We start from the raw sequence: 27,495 nt of genomic DNA, 5'->3' as shown, positions 1-27,495 counted from the left end.
TGGAAAGTTAGGTCAACTTGGAAACTGTTTACAGCCGTAGCTTACACTTGCAGGAGCGCTTGCTTGGGCGCCTGTGTTGCGCAATGCACTTTGCTCCTCTCATCTATACGACGCAGTTCCCATTTCTCCAAACCATACATAATTACAAGGACAAATATTGCTACACGAGGGAAATCAGTGTGGTGTCCAATGTGAAACAATAGGTATAAATCTAGTGAACACATTTCCACAAATCACGGATGTGTTAATGACATAAATTAGGAAATATTAGTGGACTTAATGAGACGTGATGTTGAACTGCATGCCGATGCCATTTAACCCAAATGCCCCAGCAGCAGCACGGGAGAGGAGAGCTTATCTGACAGATCTGCATTGTCTATAGTGAGGTAATGTTAGATTACATTGCAAAAATATCACCATGCATTCATAACCTCGTGATTCAGTGAGAGTGATCCCAAAACATCGGAAAGTGACATTTCTGTATTACATTTTGTCAAGAGGAAAAATCAATAGCAAACTGTTCCCAACTGACTATAGCGCTGTGAACCGTTCCTGGCTGCGCCTGGCAAATCCACCATCATAATAGCAATCCGCTATGTGAGATGATGCTCTGATTGGTTTATTGCACGTTACGCCCAAACCACACCCATGAATAATGTAGCTACTACAGACCACCCCATTTTAGATTTGCTTCAGGCGCAACAGTCATAATCCCGCCGGTAAAATAGAAACAGCGCCCAAGATCCGCCCACAAAGCGATTTGCGCAAAGTCAATTGTGCTAAAGTGCAAGATAGAGCCCTTAGTGTGCAAAAGGAATTATTGAATTTCTTCCTAAGGTGGACATTTCTCAGCTGTAGTGGTTTTGGTAGAGTGGTTTTGTTTTTGTACATTGGAATCATGACGGTCAGTTTGTCACATTAAAATGTCTTTTCCCTGATACCTGTGTGATACAAGTCAAAAATAGAATGCAACATTATATAAAAATCGCATCAGTCCTGGTGTGTACACCCTGTTTGTATTTTCTCAATATTTTGTGTCATGTCTGGTATGTAAAGGCTTTAAGGCTTCAAAGCCACCTACCAGTAGGATAATTACCTTAGGGCTAAGGCTAAAGCAACAGTGGACAGACTCAAAATACAGTAAATATTCTAGATTCTGGCTTAGTCAAAGCTCTGTAGGCGTGCCATTCAAACCACCTTTTTCATACCAAGAAAGATGAAAAGTACTGCAGAATAATGTGCACAGTTGATACTCTCTCACTTCAAAGACTGCACCAGAGTGGTTCTCCACGCCTTAATGTACAAAGGTTGAGTAGTTATGAAAGTAAAATACTTTAGTTGTAGTCAGGGACAGAGCCAGACCTTGTACACATGCATGGCTTAGCCTAGTCTGTAACACAGGAATGCTAGGGGTCTGGGTCATACCCCCAGTGAGAAAACTTTGAATATTGACTTCTGGCGAATTTTTCCGCTGGTAGACGACTGGCAGTAGAGGGTCTTACAGAGGCTGCAGAGGAGGATTTCAGATGTTTGCAGTGGTGATGAATCTGGTTCATTTTATGTAGTTCTATTCCATTTTTTTATTAGAATAATGATTAAACATAAGTTTGTAAGTGCAGGCGTTCTTCAGAAATGATGGTGTATTTTAGTGTATAGTGTAGCCTAGTGGAAATATCGGTTTACCTTGTACTCCTCTGAATTTGTGCTTGCACATGTGCAGATGTTATGTAGCCCAAGGCACAGATGATTGTTCGGTGTCTAACCCTGGAAATACCGATCACACCCTATCTCTCTCTCCCACTCGCTTCCTGTCACTCTCTACTGTTCTGTCTGATAAAAGGCATAAAAAGCGTCTAGTGACTTTTACCATTGGAGAGCTGAAATTGTGCAGTCTCTCATGATATGCGTGTGATATCTGTGCGATTAGAACTTGATGAGCAATTCAACTGAGATGAATGGAAGTGTAATTTATGTCCATAGCGAAAAAGATTCAGGGCTTTTTTTTTTTTAAAGATATGGGGCTTGAGCCCCTCCCCTTGTTCAGCCACTGGTTGTAGTTTATTTTTAATTTCAGTAGAGCAATTATGCCTTCCGATATTTGTGTTTGTTATGTAAACCATACAATAGTGATGATTTTCTGGGGGATATGGATATGCTTGCAAGCCATTGTACAAGCTCTTGATATGAGTTCTTATACATGAAGCACACCACTTATTCGCATCGATCTCAGTTTTGTACAAATAATTGTGAAATAATTACTGTATACTTGATGCACTTTTTTTCCCATTTTCTTAACGGAGTGCCTGTTGCCACTTGCCACACCCAGCCCCACACACTGATATCCCAAAGCAGAACAAAAATAATAGTTGATATATGACTGTATTGAAATGGCTGTGAATGCAATGATATACAACTTCCAGTTCCACATCAAAGATCAAAAGCACAAAATCCAATTCCCCATGAAAAACAAAACTACACACGCATTTAACTTCACAATGATTCAGTGGATGGTATAGACTGAAGATGAATAAGAACAGCTGTCAGGGGCACAAAAGCACTACACTGGTCTTATAGGACAGAGACAAAGAGATACAATAGTATCTTGGCTTTTGTGATGACTGTGAAACAGAGATCCTACCTCCTAACACACATAAATGCACACACAAATGTACACACACACACAAACAGGGCTTCACACTGATTGTACCTAGACAGGTTACCCTCGTCCAGCAGTCCCTGGCACTCATCTAGCACATTGGGTTCACTGTGGACGGCAGGAAAAGCATTATGGAGAGGATGGACAGGCTAACTGCCCTTGAAAAATCCCTCTGAAGAGGAGGAGCTGTACTATAAGGTCACACCCAGAGCCATGTTCATAAAGTCTAGAATATTTGCTGTTGAACAGATAATGCTGTGTATTTCACCATATCAATCTCAATGAGAAAAAACACTACTTTCTGAGAGAGCCATCCAATCATCCCATGTCTGATGTCAATATTTGGTCAGGTTGATTAAAGGGTAATTCTGTCATTTTCAACCAGGGAAAGAGTTGTATATAGTTGGGGGTGCTTGCACTCACAAGTTGAGGTGGAATCTGTACTTGCTATGTTTGGGGTATAGGCCTATATTGTACATCTACAGTAAGCTTTACAAGCTCAGAGTAACGGCAATAGGGTTATTCCATGTCAATTCACCCAGATTTAGATACTTAAAACATTTATGACTGATTCATATTAAACTAATCACAATGGAAATATTAAAAAGGCAAGTTCATATTGCCACCAGTAGCAGCAGCATACATGGAATCTACACCGGAAAAGACCCCAGTGGTTTAATGGTTAAACCCAGAGCCGTATAAAGGTACCTTTATATGGCTCTGGTTAAACCCTTAGCTAAGAACGTCTGCTGTTTACTCAGACACAATTTACTCTAAATACCCTTGTTTAAATACGTAAAAGACTTTTAAATAATTAATGCAAACACTAGCAACCTAGTTTTTCATCTACTATCAGTTCTGTAGATTGGAAAGAAGTACAAACAAAGCTGGTGGTGTCCAATTTGCATCTTAGGCAAGCAGGCTGAGAAGGAATGCTAGAAGGTATCGCCTTCCTTTATGAATATAATCATTATTGATGAGATTCAGAAATAATCTTACAAGTTTCACATACGATAAACAAAATGCTTGCATATCACCAATCTCTGCATAGACACTAATTGCTAATTAGTAGCCAAAAAAGTGGTAACAAAGTATGTCAACAAAAAAATATAGGGCGCTAAGTGCAACAAACTTTTAGATGTAATCCCACCCATGAAAACAAAGACTGCTTGAACATGTGCAAACGTTTGTGTTTTACTAAAGGACAAAATGACATACAGTATGTCATATAGGCTACCATACCAATTTATGATAATAGTCAGTGTAAGCCTTTAAAGATGGAATATTTAGCCATGTAGGCAAAATAGGCATAAGGAATGAATATGTGGCCGCAAATGATTAGATGCCAGTCATATATGATCATAACCATTCTCAACCCCTTTTACTTTGCATTTAGCCATACTGACTTACTGACCATACTGAATAGATTACCGAAGTGTGATGTTCCGTTTCCATGACGGCAGAATCACTGGATCTAAACAAACTTTCGAAGTGGCTTAAAGGACCAGTATGTAGGAAATAATAGAAAATAAATTGTAACCATTCCAAAAATGATCACCATTATGTCATCAGAGAGTAAGGAAACACGATGAATTGAAGTAATGGCTTATTTGACAACATTACTATAACCCGTAAAACCCCGTAAAACCAGTGAAAAAAATGAGTAATGGGGCGGAATCTCTTGGAATTTTCGTTTATGTTTTGAATGATTAATTCTAGAATAGCGTATTAATAATGGGTTGTCGCGTCCCCCCATTTGGGTTGCCAAATTAGCAAAAGCCAACTGTCAACAGCTGTCAGTTGTAGTCATGAACGAGTAGCCTATCCTACGAGAGGCAGGCACATTGCCAAAATTAAAACAAGAAACCAATGAAGTGGACATCGGAGGAGCTTCCTGAGATGGCGACGTCTTCGTTAAACGAAGAATATAAAGTCTGACGCGGAGCTGGCCATATTTCTCCACGACAGGTAGCCTAGGCTAAACTTCATCTGCATCGCTAACTTCAGCTAAATATGTTATGTTGGTTAGAGAGGTATTTTTTAGTTTTCACTGTTTCCGTAATGTGTAGCTGGGTCATGGTTGGAGAAACGTTTAAGCAGCTGCAGGTCAACTAACGTTAACTAAGTCTGCATTACATCTGGCAACCCAGAAGAGGCTCGCGTCTAGGTAGTCTTGAGAACGTTCACCAGTGTTTTGATTTTGGCCTACAGAACGTTCGGTAACAATCCTACAAATCGCTCCTTTAAATAGCATTGAATGTAGACATGTGGCATCATTTCTAGTTAATAAATTGTTTTAAATGTAGGCCATAGCCATTTAAACTCGTTTTACCTGCTAGGCAGCAGCTTAGCCACATAACACAGATTAGGCAGGTGTAATACAGTAGAAAGAAACAAAATTCCAGTGGATATTTCACGTCTGGTAGCTGTTAAGAGTGAAGTTTTTGCCAAAAAAATAAAGTTAAAACACGTCTGTGAATTTAAGGATTTTAACCGCATGCTGTGAAGTTACATGCAGGTCTTTTTTACGGAGGAAATCCATGCTAAAATAAAACTCTGTAGTCACGAATTTGATTGTGTTGGTATGAATATATGTTGTAGTATGTGATTCCTACAGTGTAAGAAAAATATACTAAAGTCTTAGAAACGTAAAATTATTGAAATAGATTAAGGAAGCCACCGCTATGGTGAATTACTATGGTTAGATTGATTTGTTTAGATCCAGTGAAATTGCTGCTTTGACAACGCTACGTCATGGTACTCTATTCCATACTTTATGCGAGCATAAATGTATATATAGTTTTCTGATGTACAAGCATTTCATTAATGTGGACCACTGTTTTTGTAAGTGAATGTCTGTGTGGTTGTTTAGTGTTTCTGTTTAGCCTGAGTAATGTGTTTTGTCTAAATGGGTATGCACCTGTGGCTCGGAAGCATGGTGCCACTGATGTGTTCAGGCTGTGAAGTTCCAGTGGCATGGCTGGAAAAGCGTCGATGAGTGATAGCACTTGGAATAAATGCCTCATGCTCACTTACAACACTGGGTATACTCATGGAATCATCTGGAACGAGAAAGATGAATGACATCAGAGATGAGACATGTCAGTTGATCTACTGAGCATGTAAGTGACAGACAGCATTATAATGTAAGAGTTAAATGTGAAAGAGTGAAAGACTAAAACATGTCTGACTCTCTTCATCTTCCTCATCAGTGCGGCTAAGTGTGTCTTGGGATGGTTGGCGTGATGGCTGGCTGTCCTGCTCCCAGACCGTCCCTGTGCCAGTGTTTGAACGGGACATCGTGGCCAGACTTAAGCGATAGGCTGATGTGGATGTTCCCACCGTACTAATAGACGTCTTTCCCTGATATGCTAGACAGAAAAAGAGCAACAGGTTAAAATATGGAAATCAAACAAAGCTTCTGAAACATGCATCTCATTCATTGATTGTGAGCCTAAAAAATAATAATAAATGTATCTGCCTTTCAATGTCAGTCGTAAGCAAGGCTTTGAACCGGTTCACAGAACGAAAACGAAAACCAGAAACTTTTGATGTTTTGCTAGGAGCAGAAACGAAACCAGAAACTTTACATTTTTTAATGTTCCGGAACAGAATTTTTTCCGTTCTTTGACAAGATTTCTATGCAATATGACTTGGGGAGGTTCACTTCCAGCCCTTCACTCATCGGGAGAAATATAATAGAGAAGTTTGCCGCCAGCTGTACAGGCAAAATCTTTTTTCATTTCCCTCTGGGCCCTGACAAAGTTATTGACGTTTGTTTAAAAGTCTATATTCATAATGGCAGCTGTACGTACACCATAGTGATTTTGTATTGTCTGATGACATAAGAGAGACAAAAATGCACTGATTGGGCCCTGACCAGGTTTGGCCAATTGATGTTCACAATGGCAGCTATGTAGCCTACCATATTTTAGTTATTTGCATTAGTTGCATAGGCTTTTGGATGGATGTAAGAACTACAGTGATGCTTCTGTAATGCTTTGTGGTTTTGTCCTGTTGGATGACAAGAGAAACAAACTGATTGGGCCTTGACCAGGTATGGTCAATTGAAGTTCTCAATGACCGCTATGTAGCCTGCCCTATTTGTCATTTGAGCTGTGTTAAAAGTATAATGGATATGTGTTCAGTTGTTTGCCAATAAACGACATGGCAGACATTTTCCTTGTCTTAATTCATGTATAATACTGAAAAAATGTAGGCATGTCAGAATTACAGTTATGCCGCTTACATGATAGTGCTTTTTTAATGTTTGATTACAGGATAGAGACTTAAGGAAAAATATAGTTGCAAGCAGCAATGAGGGGGCCAAGCAGAATAGGCTGGAGTAGCCATGGCGACAAGATAGAACTCAGCAGACATCCGCGATCAACACTTTCAACTAGTCACTTTCACATCAAAACATAACTGATTTTGTAGGGCTGAAACAGGGCTGAGAATTGCCACCGCCTCCGCCAGCCAGCCCCCCACCTAATCACCCCTGCCCGTCCTGCTCCGCCCCGCCCTTGCATGCACGCATTAGAATTAAATGGATGGAACATGTTGTCATCAGTTTCACATCAAAAAATAAAAGATTGATAAAACACATCAGCAACTACAGATCAAAATGCAATATTGCTAATTGCAGCACCCCCTACAGGTCAAAGGTCACCGAAGTTTTTGAGCGTCCTCCTAATGGGGTCATGAATTCATGTAGTAAGGTTGGTTATGATACATGGCATGGTTGCTGAGATATGAGCTCACTTCCTGTTTGGCAGCTTCGCCGCAAATTTCGATTGGCTGTTACAGCCGAATGCTTCTGTCAATTGTTCCAGAAAGCAATGCACTGATAAGGCATGGGCTGAAGATGGTCTCTGTCAATTTTGGTAAGGATCCGCTGAAATTTGTGACTTGCGAAAACTTGTACGTGTTTTTGATTAAATCCAATATGGCGGCCGAATCAATTACGATGACATCACAAGTTGGCTTGGGTCGGCCTAAGGACCTCCAACAGTATTAACAGACACCACTAGTGTGTTTTAATTCTAAGCACAACAGCAGCTACAGGCCAAAAGGCATGTTTCTAAATTACAGCGCCCCCTAGAGGTCAAAGGTCACCAGATTTCTTGAGCGTCCCCCTGATTGGGTCCTGAGTCCATGTACAAAGTTTGGTTATGATAGATTAATGGGTTGCTGAGATATGTGCTCACTTCCTGTTTGGCGGCTTTGAGCAATTTTTGATTGGCTGTTATGGGCGAACGGTTTTAGTTCTGAAGACGAAAAGGAGTATCTTTTGTGAGGCTTGGTCTGAAGATCATGTGTGTCAGGTTTGGTGTCGATTGGACAAAATTTGTGACCTGTGAAAACTTTTTAGTGTTTTTGATTAAAATATATCTCATTTTTGACAATCGGCCATACGGGTCAAAAGTTACGTGCGTGAACGCATGTCCAACTTTGGCCTGTTGGTGGCGCTAGAGCGCTCAAGGTGCCGGTATGAAACTTGAAATTATTCATGAGACTGTCCTCAATCAGTGTGCCAAATTTCACAACTTTTCACCAGACGGTTCTATGGGCTGCCATAGACTCCAATGCGGAGGAAAGATGTTAAATAATAATAATAAGAAGAAATCATAGAAACACAATGGGTGCCTTCGCAGCTTCGCTGTGTAAGAAGACGCTCATAAATGATATATATAGCCTCGGAAACATAGAGACGTCGAGCTATATCCTCACTTGAAGGAGCTTGTGTGGACAAATAGGGTGAAGAGTTAAATGGCAATGATATTATTATATACTTGTTAATCTGACTCCATTTGATTAATAATTTGTATCACCAATCAATTACCAAGTAACTAGTTTATCAGCTATGGAGGAGAATGGCATGGCACACTACGATAATTGAAGATATACTATTGGTAGGCAAATGAACAATTTAATAGGCATTAAGTCTTAAAGGTAAATGTAACCCATATCACTTCAGTTGAATGTACAAGTAAACTCACATAGTGTACTGTAACAAAGTAGCAAAAGGTAACAAAGGAAACTTAACCAATTCACAGAGGTAAACTTGACAAGTTAAAGATAACAGATACACCAGATAAAACAATACAAACCCAGAGATAGAGAAAGGGGGAGAGAGAAAGAGAGAGAGGGGGAAAAGATAGAGACCCAGAGAAGAGGTCCAAGGTGGAAAAGAAGAGAAGATGGGAAAAGAAGCCCCAAGATGGGAAAGAAGACAGAAGACAGAAGACCAGAAGGCAGACGACAAGAAGGCAGAAGACCAGAAGCAGAGAACCCCTGGAGGACCAGAGCCTCCACTTTTATCATTCACTTGGGCCACCCCCGACTCATCAGAGCCTTTGTTGTCTGAGGTGGATGGGTGTGGCCCAGGTGGATATCATAACTTTATGCTGCAGTTTAATTCTTAATCTACAACTATGCACAGATACATTCAATTGTATCAAAACCATAATCAGACTGTTGCCCACATTACAAGTATTAATTCAAGACCAAACATGAATGTATTATTCACAACACATATTTACAGAGCAATACTGTATGATAATGAGGTTGGCCTATCTCACCAGAAGACATCAAGTAGGCCCAGGACTGAGTTTTCTCTCAGTAGAGGGACCAGAACAAGGAGCAAATGGTCACTTTATGCATGAGCGGGTGTTGGGGATCTTTGGCCATGGCCAGCTAAGACAATACAGATCAAACACAGGCATCCACACATGTAAATTGACTGCAAAAGGCATTCTTGAGAAATGCATAAGGTTTGGGCAAAAGACGGGCCTTACAGATCGCCCAGTTGACAGCGTGAGTCACTCATAAATTCACAGATGTCAAAATAAGACCCGTCGTCCATCTTCTCATTGTTGTTCAGTGTCCGAAGGAGACTCTCAAATCAGTGCCATGCGTTTGGCATTAGTTATCCAGGTTTCCAGTCACGAGTCCTTTAGCTGTCACACCCTCTGGGTGTGAATGTCTTTGTCTTCTGTGTAAAGGTGACCTGGAGAGTTGAGCAGATCCTGGCAACGGCTCAAATCCATAACTGGGATTTTGAAATCAGACATGTAATATTGACATAACATCACATTACATTGTGGGCGAACAGCAACAGTCTTATTTTCTATAAGTTGGGATAGAGAGAGACAAAAAGAGAAAAGATAGGGGAAAGAGTAGAACAGGCAAAAACAATATGCAAATTCTGGAAGAAAAGAAATAAAACAAGTTTCTTGTGTATCTTAGTTTGAAAAGGTTGTTACATAAAATAAATCATTTCTTGTTGATGAAAACATCAAAATTCAAAACCAAAAGAAAGTCAAATAAATCAAAAGGAAAGGCAAATTTTGTTTTTTCATGTATCTTACTCCTAACAATCCAAATTCCTCAATTTGTGGCGTTAATGTTAAGTATGTATATGTGCTTTATCACTTCTGGACATTACAATCATAATCCTGTCGGGACTGTTAAGAATGAATATTTGAAAGATTCTCCTGTCAGTTGTAAGGAATAATTTTACTACTTAGGTTATCTGTACAGTCTAGGTGCTTTGAAAACACAAACAACCTACAGAGTCTATTGCTCTATACAGGAGCATACAACAAACCTAGTACATAAAATTGAGTGAACCTTTAAATGTTAGCACTATGTGTCTGCCTTAGGTTTTCTGTACAGTCTAGGTGCTTTGAAAACACAAACAACCTACAGGGTCTATTGCTCTATAAAGGAGCATACAACAAACCTAGTACATAAAATTGAGTGACATTTAAATGTTAGCACTATGTGTCTGCCACACACCCAGTCAGCCATGTGTGGACGCCCTCTTGGCAGACTATTGGGCATAACATTTAAATAGAAGGCTAGTATAATCATGGAAATATCTGTTTCCGAATGTCTTTCTAAATCTTATCAATTTAGAAGTAAGAAAGATATCTGTGTTACCATGTTTTTGAGTGGCGAGAAGTATCAGTACATCTTTTACATTGTCCCAGTGACAGTACACACAAAGCAATTGGAGCGTTAATACCTAGAACAATGGATGGTCTGGACTAGAGGTATGGAGATGCTAGGAGAACCACACATGTTAGATCTTTGTTAGGAATTGGCTAAACAGGCGAGTAAGGCGTGATATTTCATTTTTAACTGCTGTTTTGATCACGATTAAAGTTTCATCTTTCAGACCGTTTTGTTGTTTGTCAATAGGCTCGTTCGTTCGTTCGCCGCATCTCAGGAAATATGGCGGAGGTTTCCCCAGTCCAAACGTCCAACATTTTCGCTCGTCATGGCCCACTTTGTGGCACGAATGGCAGAATCTGCTGGCTTTCCTCGTCTGGCCTTTCCGCTTGTTAATCGGGCTTTGGCCGCTTGTGTCCATGCGTCGGATTGTAGCCACAGCGCATTCATCAGGTTGAGCTGTTGGCTTCGGTGCAGTGCCACTTTCAGAAGAGGTAGGCCCAAAGCTTTGGTTGCCTGCGAACGAGTCTTGCACAACATGGTCTGGAATCTCATCAGTAGCATTTCTCAAATCAGAAAAAGTTTGCAAAGATGTTGACACATCAGAATTATCAGAGGCTTCATTTGTGTTAATAGCAGCATCATCGTCTCTCATATCAGAAAAATCAGTGTTAGGAATTTCGTCTGTGTTAACAGCAACATCTTTCACATCTGCATGCTTTTTCACCAAACTGCGAAGTCTTTCAATTTCCTCTATTTTCTTTGTAAACTGCAAATATATAATGCCTTCCATAAGTTGAAACCGTTCTTGTATTGGCTGACACGCTCCAGTGCGAAACCACCACTTATATATCTCATTTTCGCTATTGTCAATTGAGATGCCTTTACTTTGTAATTTTTGTAGTGTGCCATCTACTCTTTTCTTCCATGCATGGAATAGAACCATTTCACCTAAATGTCCATAATTGTCCATGTTCGTTTTTTCGTTTAATGGAGAGAGCTAAGTCATGGATGTTTTTGGTGAAATTTTACGCAAGACTAGCCACGTGTTGGCTGTGAAATAATATCGTGTTTCCAAAGAATTATCTCTCTATGAAATACTGTTCAATCATAGGCCATATAGGCCTAGGCTCCAACCCCAACACCTTTTAGCAATATTCCTAAGTTCAGGGACGGGTTAACATCTTAATATATGTACCGTTTAACTAGGATTCACAGCTTAATTGCTTAGGTATCTGATTAAGCAGATTCCTTACTAGAAATATAACCTCAGGAAAACAACGTTGCTATACGGTTTTGAGAATATCGGATCATCTACTCACCAAATTAAGTATCCAGAACTCAGGTCATCGCATTAAATCGATCACGGAAAGGGGTCACCACTGTAAGAAGACGCTCATAAATGATATATATAGCCTCGGAAACATAGAGACGTCAAGCTATATCCTCACTTGAAGGAGCTTGTGTGGACAAATAGGGTGAAGAGTTAAATGGCAATGATATTATTATATACTCGTTAATCTGACTCCATTTGATTAATAATTTGTATCACCAATCAATTACCAAGTAACTAGTTTATCAGCTATGGAGGAGAATGGCATGGCACACTACGATAATTGAAGATATACTATTGGTAGGCAAATGAACAATTTAATAGGCATTAAGTATTAAAGGTAAATGTAACCCATATCACTTCAGTTGAATGTACAAGTAAATTCACATAGTCTACTGTAACAAAGTAGCAAAAGGTAACAAAGGAAACTTAACCAATTCACAGAGGTAAACTTGACAAGTTAAAGATAACAGATAGACCAGATAAAACAATACAAACCCAGAGATAGAGAAAGGGGGAGAGAGAAAGAGAGAGAGAGAGAGAGAGAGAGAGAGAGAGAGAAAAGACAAAGGGAGACAGAGAGAGAGAGGAAGAGAGAGAGAGACCCAGAGAAGAGGTCCAAGGTGGAAAAGAAGAGAAGATGGGAAAAGAAGCCCCAAGATGGGAGAGAAGACAGAAGACAGAAAAAGACCAGAAGGCAGAAGACCAGAAGGCAGAAGACCAGAAGGCAGAAGACAAGAAGCCCCCTGGAGGACCAGAGCCTCCACTTTTATCATTCACCTGGGCCACCCCTGACTCATCAGAGCCTTTGTTGTCTGAGGTGGATGGGTGTGGCCCAGGTGGATATCATAACTTTATGCTGCAGTTTAATTCTTACTCTACAACTATGCACAGATACATTCAATTGTACCAAACCCATAATCAGACTGTTGCCCACATTACAAGTATTAATTCAAGACCAGACATGAATGTATTATTCACAACACATATTTACAGAGCAATACTGTATGATAATGAGGTTGGCCTATTTCACCAAGACATCAAGTAGGCCCAGGACTGAGTTATCTCTCAGTAGAGGGGTCAGAACAAGGAGCAAATGGTCACTTTATGCATGAGTGGGTGTTGGGGATCTTTGGCCATGGCCAGCTAAGACAATACAGATCAAACACAGGCATCCACACATGTAAATTGACTGCAAAAGGCATTCTTGAGAAATGCATAAGGTTTGGGCAAAAGACAGGCCTTACAGCTGCTTGGCCCCCAATTATGTAGACTAACAATATAATTTTAAAGTCCTAATGATCAGCCTACTTATTTGTATGTCCCGCAGCTGACATGGAACGTTATTAACCGCATGGGCTCCCTCAAATTCCATAGCACATCTCACTTTGCCTCACGACACACCACACACCTAATGGCTTATATTCATCTTGTTTTATTATCTCAAGTGCCATAACTTAATGTGGTGATATGATGTTGACTGTGACTGAGTTTTGAGAATAGTCTTTCCGGTATAAATACCGGTAATTCCGGTATTTAGCACTTTGGGCCCTATCATGACATTCTAAAGCGCATCGTCACTCGTCAAAAGTCTATTCAAATTTAGTAGGATGTCCAGTTCACATTGGGAGGGGTTTCGTTATCAAACGTGGAGCGCATGGCATAACAAAGGTGTTCCTAGGTTTTTAATCAGTCATATGGGTGTGTTTGGGGCGTAACATCATTTTAAACCAATGAGAATGACATGTCATTTCCTTTTAACGGCGCAAAGCGCGATATGTCAAATAAATGCATCGGTATTTTGGCATTCAACGGCGCATTTGAAGGAGGCTGCTTGCGAGACCGTATGGAATAGTCATTCTTAAACCATGTGTAGCCAGTTGCATTCTCGCTCTGTCTGTCTCCTCCTGCTTACCTTACACACTGGTCTCTAACGAAGGGGGCGGGGCAGGCATGTAGCTATCCATTCATTCAGATCCTGGTATTAGGCCATGGTATAAAGGTGCCTAGTAGGTCGGACTGTCTTCCTCTCTGTCTCTCGCTCGGTTTGTCCCTGGGTTTCACGCAGGAGCCAATCGCCAGCTCTGCGTCTCCCTTTCTCTGCCGTGGCTGTATGGAACCTGACCTGTCTAGCATTAGATAACTCTCCCCTGCAGCTTATGAAGACGGCACGGCGTGTCTGTTTTACGCGTTCTTTAGGCCTACTGGCTAACCAGTGACTGCAAGTGTTTGGTAGCATGGCTTCGTCAAGTTTGCTTGTTTAGTGCGGTCACGCTGCTGTCTTGTCCATAGCATTAGTTTTCACTTATTTTTGTGTTTACGTCATCACAGCTTCTCTGTGTCGCGGTAGCTGACCTGTTTGTGTTGCTCTTTGCTTGATTGGGATTTCCCAGGCGGGTTTGTTTGTTTGTTTTTGTTTGCTGGTCTGTTTTGCTTTTGCCTTAGTGTGTGTGGGATCGTGTTTTCTGAGTTTGTAGTGTGTCTGCATGCCTAGCTTTTATCCCAGCGAGGATTATTTCCCTGGCTCAATAGCTTTACATCTTTAATTGGTATAACCTACATGCTGGTGTTTGTGGTTGCTGTGCTCCTTTTTGATCAGTTTATGTGTTGGCAGGCCTGTGGGTTATCTTCGGTGGGGGGGTAGCTAGTCACCTGGTGGCGGGCTTGTGAACTTCACTTTGGAGTGTAATATCGGTGGTGGCTTGCTGTGACAATGGTGTAACACTTTTCTGCAGTGAGAGTGCACGTGTGGACACCTTCCTTGATAGTCTGCTTCCCCCCATCCAGGTAAGCCCGCCTGCCAGTATAATTTTCTGTTTTATTTTGGTGTGTGCAACATTCCCAGCTGATGTGTTAGAATTGCTTGTGCTATTTAACTCATGTCATGCATCCTACACGACAGTAAAAAGATACAATAAGAACACTAAAATAAAGTATATTTTTATATGTTTCTAACCCCTGCTAGTTATTTTCAGTTTCAGCAACAGATCACACCACACTCCCCCCTCCCCCTCCCCAACAGTGCTTTCAATAAACGGGCATTTGATTTGATTGGAATTCACGCGTCTGCCTTTTTGTATTTGAACCTGTGCATATTGATGACTAAACTGGGTTCAGGATACCTGGTGTATTGTTCTGGAGTCCCTGGGCATTAGGTCCACGGTGGCGTAGTTGACACAAACAATCTCCACTATTGATCCGGTCACACATGCTTTACTAAAACCTAGCATAGCCTTCACGCATTTGCACTCGTCTATTATTTGAACTCATTGGCAGTGAAACTAACTTCATCAAAGAGTCAGTCAACGACAAGACAGTTATATGCAGTTACTTTCACTATTGACTGACAATGGGTTACCACCGAAAACATAGGCTGGAAAAAGCAACACTTACCCCAATATTGCTCAAATGACTAAATAAAACTACATTTATCCTGCAGAGGAGTTGCTTACAGTATATCTCGTGACAGTGCGTCTTCAGCTGTGCTCTGTGTCTCTCGCCTCTCCCCTAATCACTTTTAACCGTCATTACCAATTTGCAAATGATGGTGAATAACTACTCATCATGAGATGTACAGTATTTCGTAATATCTTTATTCTAATTATGTTTCCCATTGTAATCGTGCAATTTGTAATGCTTTGCATGGACGTGCGCTGGTGTGCGTTCATGAATGATAGAAGGATGGTGCGTGCACCTGCCAATATGACTGTTGACATGCGCTCTTAAAATAGCATATGAACAACTCGCCATTGACTTCTGACCAGGTTTAGGTGGTGTATGATAGCGATTTTTAGACAACGCGCTAGGACCCTCCCTAAGTTGTTAATTGCCACACCCCTGGGCGCAATGTTCAAAAAACGTGCAAAATACCGAATTCAACTTTGCGCGGGTAAAAAACGAACTTTACGCCATGCGCGGGTGCCCAAAATACAGCCCTTAGAGTCCCTTTTCTGGTTTGTTTTGGATGAACTAGAATGGTGGACAGTGAAATTTTGACGATTGGTCCTGTCTTGACTTTTCTGACTCGTTTTGAATCGCCTTTACTGCTTTACAGAGTGGCTGCCTACAGGCATGCACAAACATGTCCTTAAAACAACCCTTAACGTTCTTTTCAAAACTGTGCAACTCACCGAGTGGTTAGTGGTGTTCGTTGATCAAATATATTGGCGCAATGTATGATTTCCAGCCGTCTTATTTGCTATTGTGGAACTATTTTTTCAGACACCTCACAACCGCGTATAAACGTCCGCTCAATATTTGAGCCTGAAGTACAGACAGTAAAAGAAGGTCTCGTGGAAGGTCTCTTCGGGGTGTTTTCACATAATGTCCATAAAAAGAACCAAACTCAGACTCAGGGGATCAGAAAGTGGACCAAATGTAAATGAGGTTTTTTAGCCAAGTATACTTGCATATACAAGGAATTTGTGCTCTGGTTTTTACCCATCCAGGGGTACAAGGATACAAGGATACAATGAAGTTTATTGTCACATGCATATAGTTACTGGAAGTAAGAAATGCAGTGAAATTATGTCTGGTGTCAGCCTATTTGTGTATTTATGGGTAAAAAGTGCAGTAGAAGAGGGGTTTAGTAGATTAAGTGGCAAGGGCTGCATAAGAAAGGTGGGGGAGGATTGGGATGGGGGGGGGGGGCACCAACAAAAAAGACATGGGTAGTGTACAACACACCCACACTATAGTTTTTTTATTTTGTTTTTTTTTATATATATTACCTTGCCTACTCTCTTATATGTCCATATTTATTTCATGCTCGTCTCTAGACTTTATCCTTGCACTGTTGCACTGTTGGACTTACTCATTTGCACCATCACCATGACACTCACTCACACAGAGCACCTTACCTTACTATGCACAGAGAATCACAGGCTCAGTCCCTGCCTCAGTCATTGCAAGCGCCTCATGATTAATCACCCACTATGTGGATACTGTTTTTAGACTTGATTTAGATTTAGTGTTATTTAGTATAATTTGTATTTAGTATATTCTTTATCTTCTACTGTCCTTATTGTTTAGTTGTGTTTTATATATTTTTTATACATACTTCTAATTACTTTTTTTCTGCTGTTAGTGAATGTGTGATGTCTGTATGCTACTGAGACCTTGAATTTCCCCTTGGGGATCAATAAAGTATGTATGTATGTATGTATGTATGTATGTATGTATGTATGTATGTATGTATACTGTATGTCTGTATCTATGTATCTATCTATCTATTTATCTATCTATCTATCACACACACAGTGTACATTCATTCAAACACACACACACACCCTCAGAGCAGTGAGCACACTACATACACACCCGAAGCAGTGGGATAAAAGGGACTCATTTTGTATTCACTTTGGGGTGAATTCTCCCATTTGTGCGTAAAAAAGCTTTTTTTTATGTAAGCCTTTTTAGTTAGGCACTTCTGTGTTACGTGCATTCTCCCATTGCCGCTTCTGTCACATCAACAGCGCGCAAGTTAAAAATCAAAGCAGCCTTATGAAAGAGCCGTGATTTATTTAAAATAGTACCAGACTGATCCACCACCTCATTAATTTAGGTTGATATGAAAACGTGTTCAATCCAGAAAGAACACAAACCAGTCTTTGATTTTGAAAACGTAAGCATGGTGAACTGAATAGAGAACGGCCTACAGTAAAATGGTGTGTCATCACTAGAGCTGTTGAAATTAATCAAACTAGTGCAGTGCCCGTTCAAACATGCTATTCCTGTAGCCCAATTACATGCCTGCAGGTAGGCCTGCTTTAAAAATAGGATGATAAGGAAAAACATATTTCCAGGTAAGCATTCAATAATGAATACAGATCATATAATAATATAATAAATGTGAAGTGAGCAGAATTTATGATGGCAGATGGCTGCATGCAACATTTTTTACAAATCAAAATGACATAATCCTAACAGCTGTTTTGAGTCAAGGCTATATGCTTAGCCTATTGAATAACTTAATGATAGAGAAAACAAACCATTTTGTGGAATGATGCATCATCATATGAAATTTGCAACGGTGTGACTCTGGTGGCCTATAAGTGACATCACACTGTCTGCCACTCGTTGCTTGTCGCTGGTTATGCTTTGCATTTGTGGCATTCTGAGACGTTCTTTAATTCAGGACCATTATTGCTGGTTTTTTTAATTTAGGACCTTGCAGTTGGAATTGTCGTTTGCTTATTCAAAGTCTAAAGACAGTCCAAAGTAGCCTGGGCTATTAGAAGTGTCAGTTTATTGCACTTCACTTTTTACGTCATTTTGAAGAGCCACTGCATACCTGTGTGTGTTGGCGTGTTGTTGCAAAATCCGCAAAGTCATTTTATGCAAGCAAATCGCATTCAGGGGGTCTTTATTGTTGAGGTCAGACATGTTAACACATCTTGCACTCGCACTTGCAAATGTAACCTACACTGATCCAGTTCTGCCAAAGCCCTGCTTCTATCCTCACTGGTAGCTTACAGTACAATGCTGTGTGGGAGGGGGAGTGGCTAGCGGCGAAAGCCAATGCGTGCTTCTTTTACCGATATGTTTAACAATATCTTTTGCATTTCTTATTCAAACAACGTCAAATTTGGCACTGCACTTACTCATGCCCGTAGCAAGACACCTGCCAAGTTTGAAATCAGTCTGACAAAATGGTCAGCGAGATATGCGTGCCACAGACACAGACAGACACATAGACACTTCTTGCTTTATAGAAAGATAATCGATGCATCACGATGCGGACATGCGGACATACATACTTACAGCACACTGCCCCCACCTACCCACACACACACTACACACACACACACACACACACAGTCACTGCTCCACTCCCCTCCCGCACACACACACATCTTCGCTTGCATCGTCATCACTCACATACATCATACATACAGTACTCTGCTTGCAATAGTAAGTCCCTTCACCATACTTGCAGTACACTGCCCCCCCTCTCCCCTACATACACAGCACATTATTTCATCAGGAAGCTTCTCCAACACACATCCCCAACATACTTACAGCACACTGCCCCCCCCCCCCCCCAATACACAGCACATTGTCTCATGAGGAAGCTTCTCCAACACACATATTGCACACTGCCCTCTCCCCACATACACAGCACACTATCCCATCTCCCCTGTCATCCCCCCAACACACACACCAAGACCCCTGTTGGGTTAGCCCCTTGAGACGTGGATCTGCCCAAGGTTTCTTCCTTGGTAAGGGAGTTTTTCCTTGCCCCTGTTGCTCTTGGGTGCTCCTTGTTGGTGCCCCCCCCCCAATCCCAATCCCCCCCCACCTTTCTTATACAGCCCTTGCACTTTTTACCCCCCCCATAAATGCACAAATAGGCTGACACCAGACATAATTTCACTGCATTTCTTACTTCAGTAACTATATACATGTGACAATAAACTTCCTTGTATCCTTGTTTAGAAAGCTGAAAAGGGACCAATTGTGAAAACACCCTTATTTAGGCTATTTGTAGCAGGGAAGATTCATTCACTGTCAGAATTTCTATGCATTGGGTGATATTGACTTTAAATGACTCAAAGGCCTCAAGATATCCAGATCTATTTAGTGAGTTATCTAATCACTACACTCCGTAAAAGGAGTTGAGTTTACCAGCTGTAACTGCATTAACATCAGTGCTTATGACGTGCTTTGAGAGACATATAGAATACTTTATCTGTTCATCTATATCTGGATTATTAGACCCCTTTCAGTGATCATGAGAAGCGAAATACTCAGTTGTGGGGTGTTCAGATAGGAGGACAAATCAGCAAATCCATGAATGATGCTCTCAAATTGTCGTTCCAACCACCAAACCAAGATTGTGATGGAAGTTAGCCAACAACGCTTTCTAGAAATGGTATTAATACTCATTTAGTGGTTTTGGAAATAGGATATCTGGGTAATGCATCCAACAATTAATTATGTCCATGTTGTCCAGTGTGATAAGCCACTGAATGAATGAATGAATGAATGAATGGATGAATGAATGAATACATATTGTTTTACCTGAGCCACTGTGCACTGCCTCCTTTAGGATCTTCAGCTCGTTACTAAATTCTGCAAACAGAGAGCTCTTGCAGAGTGGCCGCGGGATAAAGCGTCTCTCCAGTTGATCCGCAATGTGGTGCCGCGCTGTGATCTCTTCCTGAGACTCGGCAGGCTGTGTCAGGAGCTGTGCAGACACAAAGAAACACCCAAATTAGAATAAACCTGAATGTACTGTATGACTTACAGTACGCCTGAATTTATTTTAGAATTGAACATATGAAAATAATAACTATCATCGTTTCTAGATTAGAAGTATTGATGATTGAATTACTAACTTTTGCCTTGTAGATTTTATACTTTTACTTTGAAAAACAATATAACTGTGATTTAAGTGACTGCTGAGAGCTAAAGGGGAACATTTTAACCTGGGCCCTATTTTTTGTAGCCTGGCCACACCTACTAGATCTCCTTTCAGGAAGATACTAGTCTGGAACGTGATAGTTCATCAGCATTTCCATTGGTCGGCAGACTACCTGCCCAATCAGCAGCAAGAGGGGGTGACGAAACCGAAAGGGCAAAGTTTTACGCCCGTCACCATGCTAGCTATACAATGCTAGCTACACCAAAAGAGCTATACTACGCATTCATATAGGGCAAGTAGAAACTTTGATTGACCCATACAAACACATACAAAATTACATATTTTAATGTATTTAACATATTTTAATGTACAATTTGTTTTGAATGAATAAATAACTATTACTGTCATAGCATTTATTTGCCCACTTGTCAATAAAATTCAAGAGTGACGGAATTGTGTATTGGTAAACAGAACAACACGGATGAGCAAAACAAATCCGGGGGTGGGGGGCACCACATCAGTTCAACATTGGAGTATAGTGAAAGTGTAATCATGATATGCAGACATTACTACTAGGTAGGTTAATTGAATAAACCCATTATAAATGGGTGTACCAGTGAACAGCTGTTATAAGAACAAGACATCTGCCACAGGTCAAGAACGTTGGTGTTGAGGTACAGTTTCCGATGGCACAGAAACTCATTTCTTGTATATATGACTTGAGCCAGTTGATAACTAATCCTGTAAATCCAACCCAGTGTTCTAGTAAAATATTGTGATCAATAGTGTCAAATGCTGCACTAAGGTCAAGTAGCACTAGGACTGATGTTTTACCTGAATATGTGTTGAGGCGTATGTCATTGAAAACCTTAATGAGAGCTGTTTAAGTGCTGTGATTTGCCCGGAAACCAGACTGAAAGTAATCAAAATACCCATTTGATTGTGGTTAGTTGATTAAAGACTACTTTGTGGAAATTGCAGTAAATCGCAACAGACAATTTCTCACGTTGAGCACACAAATGCGTGTGTCGTTTATTTTCATAGGAAAAAACACTGAAATAAAAAATGGCGCTGTCCAGCAACAAAACAGGCATGGGGCTCAACGTCATCACACATTCATAACATTTAAAGGGGCCGCAATCCCTGAACAGTCATACTTACATGAAGTAACTAAGGACAGTAAATTACATGCATAACATATTAGTTTATCACTGCATGAAGAACCATGCGAAGAACAAAGTGCTGCGTTTATAATGAATGGTGTGTAGAACCACACTTGATAACAAAGGTGAATTATGTATGTCACATTCATTACACCAGATCAGTCAACGGGGAGGTGGGCGTATTAACCGTCCACAACGGCTGTGCTGTACTGTAAGTCGATGAGACCCAACTGCGGTAGGTGTCCCGTCATGATACGGGTGTGGGGCATGGAGTGGGGGAGGCTTGGGAGGGAGGAGAGCAGGGGGTGGGGTCAGAGAGTGGTGCTAGGGACAAAATCCCCTGGAACCCCCAGTGGCTGTCCATAAACAAGCAGATGAGGACTGTCCTTTAGCGCGGTCCTGATGCCCAGCATCACCCATGGGAGTTTGTCGACCCAGTTGCTGTCTTTGAGGCTGGCACGCAGGGCAGCCTTCATTGACCTATAAAAAGTTCACAGAGTCCTTTTACCTGCGGGTGATTTGCAGTCGTGCGGTGGAGTTTCACTCGGAGGCTCTGTGCGACAGCGTTCCACAGCTCAGACGTGAACTGCGCACCTCGGTCAGAGGATATATCTGAAGGAGTGCCAAACGGCAAACCCAGGTGCCGATAAATGCCCGCGGTCATCTCAACAGACGCCAACCGACATCAGTGGGTATAGAGGGTCACCAGATCTACGTTTACATGTTTAAAACGTCTCTCTGGAACCGGGAACAAGCTTTAGTGTGACAGTGTTCTTTGACCCGTTGGCACTCAACACAGGTGTTAGCCTAGTCCCTAACGTCCTTTTTGAGGTCGTGCCAGACAAACTTTGCTGCAACCAGTCTCTATGACGCTTTCGAGACCATGGATGGCATTAAAAACTTGTCGTCTCCATCCTGTGGGAACGACTGGTCGAGGACTGCCTGTGGAGACGTCACACAGGAGCAGGGTGACAGCATCGCCAAAAACCAGGTCCTCGATCTGCAGCCCTGTAGTCGAGGTCCTCAGGAGTTGCACGTCTGGGTCTGTGGTCTGATTTGCTGCCATGCGATCGTAATCAAAGCCCGTGACAGGCAGTCCGCCACGTGGTTGTTCTTACCGGCAACATGCTGCAAGTCCGTAGTGAACTCTGAAATGTAGGACAGATGGCGTTGCTGGTGGGCGGACCACGGTTCAGCCACCTTGGCCATGGCAAAAGTCAGCGGCTTGTGGTCCACAAAGGCAGTGAAGTGTCGACCTTCCAGCAGGGAACGAAAGTGTCTGATGGCGAGGTAGAGACCAAGCAGCTCCCGGTCAAAAGTGCTGTTCTTATGCTCTCTGGGGCGCAACTGATCTGAATTGCCTGATTGCCTGTCCAGCACTTTGGTCAGCTGTTGTTGTTTTTTAAAGTGCTTTATAAATAAACGTGACTTGACTTGACTTGATGGCTAAAGAAAGCCAGCGGCTGCCAGGCCCCGCCTACCCACTGCTTGTAGACAGCACCGACAGCGTAGTCCATGCGTAGTCCTGCGTTTTTCATGATCACTGCTGTTTTGGGAATGTCCAGTGGTTGTACCTGCACCTGATGATATCCTCGGACGAGGTCCACCTTGGAAAAAATCACCTAACCTGCCAGGTGTGCTGAAAAATCCTGTATGTTGAGGACTGGCTGGTTTGGGGACGATGTGGAGGGGTGATGCCCACAGGCTGTCGGATTGACGGACTATACCCAGGCGTTCCATGTTTGCAAGCTCACCATGCTTCACGGCGGATGCAGAAAAAAATGGGCTAAGTGAGCCCTGGGAACCCAGCAAATAGACGGTGGAAGTCCTCGGAGGTTGAGAGCATACTAGACAGTCGTATGGAGTCAGTCCCGCTGAGCGTGCACATATAACAACAAAACGTGACGGTGTCAATCAAATGGCGGTTCTTTACGTCCACCAACAGTTCATGTGCACACAGAAAATCGGCGCCGAGAAGGGGAACGGCAACCTTTGCCGCAACAAAGTCCCAACCAAACCGCTGTCCTCCGAAACACAATTAAACGTACCTCGTTCCATATGTGCGGATGGGTTACCATTGGCAGCTTCCATAGGGGGGCTGTGGCGGTCGGTTGCAATGTCCAAACGGGATGCAGGCAGGACGCTCCTCTGTGCTCCCGTGTCGCACAGGAAACATCATCCGGAGATGCTGTCACGGATGAAAAGCAGCCCGTTCACGCCGCATTACACTCATGGCCACTACTGAGTGCCGGCCCTGGCATTTCCCGACCCGCCGAAACTGCATGGCGAACGGCATTTGTTAGCCTTAGGTCCAAACTTTGCATGATAGCCTGCCCACAAGCCTGAAGACTATTGGGGGCCAGAAGACTGCTGCCGACGAGAAGTGGTTGCAGCGATGAGTGTGGAGTCGTCCAGCATCACAGGAGAGATGTGCTCGGGGAAAAACGTGGCCACACAATGCCCCTGACTCGCCAGGAAAAATGTATCAGCCTCTTCAGCCAGTCTCTGACAATCAGTGATTGTGGTGTTGGCTAGTGCAGCCCTGACTTGGAAAGGCAGCTGATGCAGAAAAAGTTGGATGAGAAGAAAATCGGGTCTATGCTCACCCAAAGAGATCCAGCATACCATCCATGAGCTCAGATGGTTTGCCGTCACCCAGTCCTTGAAGGGAGAAAAGCCTGCTGGCTCACTCAGCATCTGACAGTTCGACAGTTTTCAACAGGTGGACTTTGAGTGCTATATACTTCTCAGTTGCCGGAGGATTTTTAAGAAGTCACACCACTCTGGATGCTGTTGAATTTCCGAGAGCCGACACAACATAGTAGTACTTTGTTGTATCCGCGGTGATCTCTCGCAACGCGAACTATGCTTCAGTCTGGGCGAACCATGCCGACGCCGACGATTCCCAGAATTCGGGGAGTTTGGGGGTAACAGCGCCTAGCGGTATACATATTAGTTTATCACTGCATGAAGAACCATGCGAAGAACAAAGTGCTGCGTTTATAATGAATGGTGTGTAGAACCACACTTAATAACAAAGGTGAATTATGTATGTCACATTCACTACAACATTTTCAATAATTTTGCCAATAAAAGGTAGATTAGATATGGGCCTGTATTTGTTTAGGATGGAGGCATACAGCTTATTCTTCTTGAGAAGTGGCTTTACAGCCACTGTTTTCAGTGACTTAGGAAAAGGGCCAGACAGCAGCCATACATTTACAATTTGAAGGACATCTGTCGCTATAAGGTGAAAAACAGTTTTGAAGAAATTGGTAGGCAGAGAGTCTATCACGCTGAACTCTGACATCAAGTTAAGTTTCCCTCTATTTGTAACTGGGAGTTCTGGATGTTGAATTAGTAACTGAGCTCAATGTTGAGTCTGATTTTGTCACTTTTACCTTTGAAAAAAGATGTAAACTCATTGCATTTATTAGTTGAGAGAAGTTCAGGCGCTAATTGTGATGGGGGATTTGTTAACTTATCGACAGTTGAAAATAGAATACAAGTGTTTTTTGAACTTCTACTAAGGATGTTAGAAAAGAAAGACTGTCTTGCTTTGCATATTTCAGAGTTATATGTGCGGAGCATCTCTATGGATTTCATAGTTGATCTGAAGTTTGTATTTACGCCATCTTCTTTCAGTCTTCCTACACTCTCTTTTTAGGAGTTTAACTGCTGGATTTTGCCTCCATGGTGCTTTCTGTTTGTCCTTAATTTTCTTATTTTCTTGAATTGTAATGGAGCAATGTCATCTATAATTTTTGCATTAAAGTGATCAAATAAGTCTTCTACCATGTCTGACAGTTGACTTGACGTCTGTGAAAGTGCTTGCTCAAAGTGAGCACTTGTCTGATCGTTTATGATTATCCTTTTTACCATCATATCTCTGTTCTGAGTGTGTGGACATAGACACATCAAAGAACACGCAGAAATGATCAGACATGTCTTTTACAGCTGTAGAGACATTAAGACCCTTTGTGATAACAAGGTCGTATGGCCGAGAAAGTGTGTTGGCCCCTGTACATGCTGTGTTAGGGAGAAAGTATTGGTAAGTGCAATTAATTCCTTGGCATAATTGTTTTCAGGATTATCCACATGCAAGTTTAAATCCCCAGATTTAATAAGACAGTCAAACTCTATGCAAATGACTGTTAGCAGTTCACCTACTGTAGCTCTTCAAGAAAAACTTTAGCTAAATGTCTTGGAGGCCTGTAAATTGTCAGTAATAAAATCTGAGGAGAAGACTTAATGCGTGCACACCGATATTCAAATGAAGTAAAGTCACCGAATGATGACTGATTGCACTGAACGTCTTGAAAATTGTGGCTATCCCCCCTCCTCTTTTATTTGCTCTGGTAGCACTCAAAAAACTGTCTTCTGGTTAGTACTTTGGCTGCGGCATTTTGGATAAGCTGGAGTTTGTTTAGGGTCTGTTTTGTCAGTCCTGCAAAAAGTGTGTTACAATAGTCTAATCGACTAGAAATAAAAGCATGAACCAGCTTTTCATAGTCTGCTTGAGTTGAAAAGCATCTAACCTTAGATATATTTCTAAGATGATAAAATGCAGTCTTGAAAACATTAGATATGTGTTTCTGAAAGTTAAGAACACATCTAAGATCAAGCCTAGATTTCTGACGTGTGTGTGTTGTCGACACAACATGAGGTTGTATTTTTTTAATTGTCCTACAAAAATATGGACACCTTGTGCAAAAGCCATTACTCATGACACACAGCTGCATGTTTTAATAGAATATAAAATGTACAGTATATCTAATTTTCTTTATAAGAGCTATATGATTTATATAACAGTTACATTGAAAGGGGAGGAAGATTTTACACCTACCTTACACTGAATGAAGGGCCGCAACAGGACAAAGATAGGTATGCGTGTGCGTACAATGAAGTCAATAAAATCCCAGAATGCCATTCCGCCCACCTTCCTTATAGCCATTTCTTTCACTTGTAGACTAAGCTGGTACCACTGGCTGCCCAACTGCCTCTCAAAACACACCAACACCACCTTAAGAGCTGAGAAAACAGATTAATGTACATACATATTCTCACAACACAATTACATTTTTTTTTTGTGGTGCCAGACTTAATAATGTACCCTAAATGTGAGTGGCTGAAGCAGTATTTTATGTGATATATCATATATGCAATATATATTTATATTCACCCAAATAGGCAGCTTGACTAGTTGACTCTGTCAATCCTTCTCTGCGGAAGTCTTTTCCTGTGTCCCCAGGGGTGGAACAGTGGGCAGGAGAGGAATCCAACATAAAGCTCTTGCTACGGGAAGTGCTAATGATGCGTGGGGGCAGGAGGATGTTCAAAACCGTTTGAAGCAGAAGCAAAACCTCTGGTTGCTCCAGATGAGGACTATCTGAGAGGGTCAAAGCAAACCAATGTAATCATAAACATAATTTTTTCAACATCAAAATAATACCCCTTTTCAAGCCTGTATAACATTTTGTGCTTATAACATATAGTGCCTATAAACATTATTAATCCCCCACAGTGCTTAAGGGGGGTGGGGGGGGGGGGTGTTGAGATGCTTCTATATACAATATACATTTATTTAGTGAAGGAATCATTTTCCAACCAGCTTACTGTATTTCATTCTAATTTACAAATGGCATACTTAATACTAGCATACAGTACATAAGTTAGTAAAGATGATGATGATGATGATGATTAAGCTTGATTTAGCAAACTCAAATCCATAAATTCACACATAAGACAAGACAGATAAAATACAGAAAAATATTTATGAAAAATTTATTAAAATGCTGGATATAGCGTTTTACATTTCAGCCAGTGCACCCTCAGACTGGATGAGTAGCGGGAGCAGCTCAAAATGGGATTCGAGAGTTACAGATCCCTTCAGACAATGCATAAATGTAAACATTAAGTTTATTAAAAGCGCTTTGAATGTGCTCACTCCTGCAGTGACATAGTGGTGATATAGTGGTGCATAGCGATCATATTATTCTCTGGTTCCTGAGCCCTATTTTAT

General features: G+C 41.6%; 1 protein-coding gene across 18 annotated transcripts in view; it reads right to left on the bottom strand.

Annotated features, from left to right (window-relative positions):
* LOC125310846 (protein unc-80 homolog) overlaps positions 1-27,495 on the bottom strand; it is a 285,921-nt gene that overhangs the window by 20,777 nt on the left and 237,649 nt on the right. For 15 of the 18 annotated variants that reach the window (XM_048268581.1, XM_048268576.1, XM_048268580.1 and 12 more), the window contains 6 exons: positions 26,656-26,862; positions 26,320-26,504; positions 19,968-20,133; positions 5,848-6,027; positions 5,577-5,718; positions 2,708-2,764 (listed from right to left, as the gene is read on the bottom strand). In XM_048268581.1, coding sequence (XP_048124538.1) covers positions 2,708-2,764; positions 5,577-5,718; positions 5,848-6,027; positions 19,968-20,133; positions 26,320-26,504; positions 26,656-26,862 — 937 coding nt within the window. The remainder of the gene's footprint in view (positions 1-2,707; positions 2,765-5,576; positions 5,719-5,847; positions 6,028-19,967; positions 20,134-26,319; positions 26,505-26,655; positions 26,863-27,495) is intronic. The other 3 variants (XM_048268587.1, XM_048268588.1, XM_048268595.1) reach the window with 1 other exon arrangement.

This window comes from Alosa alosa, chromosome 17, assembly GCF_017589495.1.
Source record: "Alosa alosa isolate M-15738 ecotype Scorff River chromosome 17, AALO_Geno_1.1, whole genome shotgun sequence".
In the NCBI taxonomy this organism is placed as follows: Eukaryota; Metazoa; Chordata; class Actinopteri; order Clupeiformes; family Clupeidae; genus Alosa; species Alosa alosa.
Note: the sequence above shows the minus strand (reverse complement) of the source record. Positions and strands in the feature narration are given on the sequence as shown.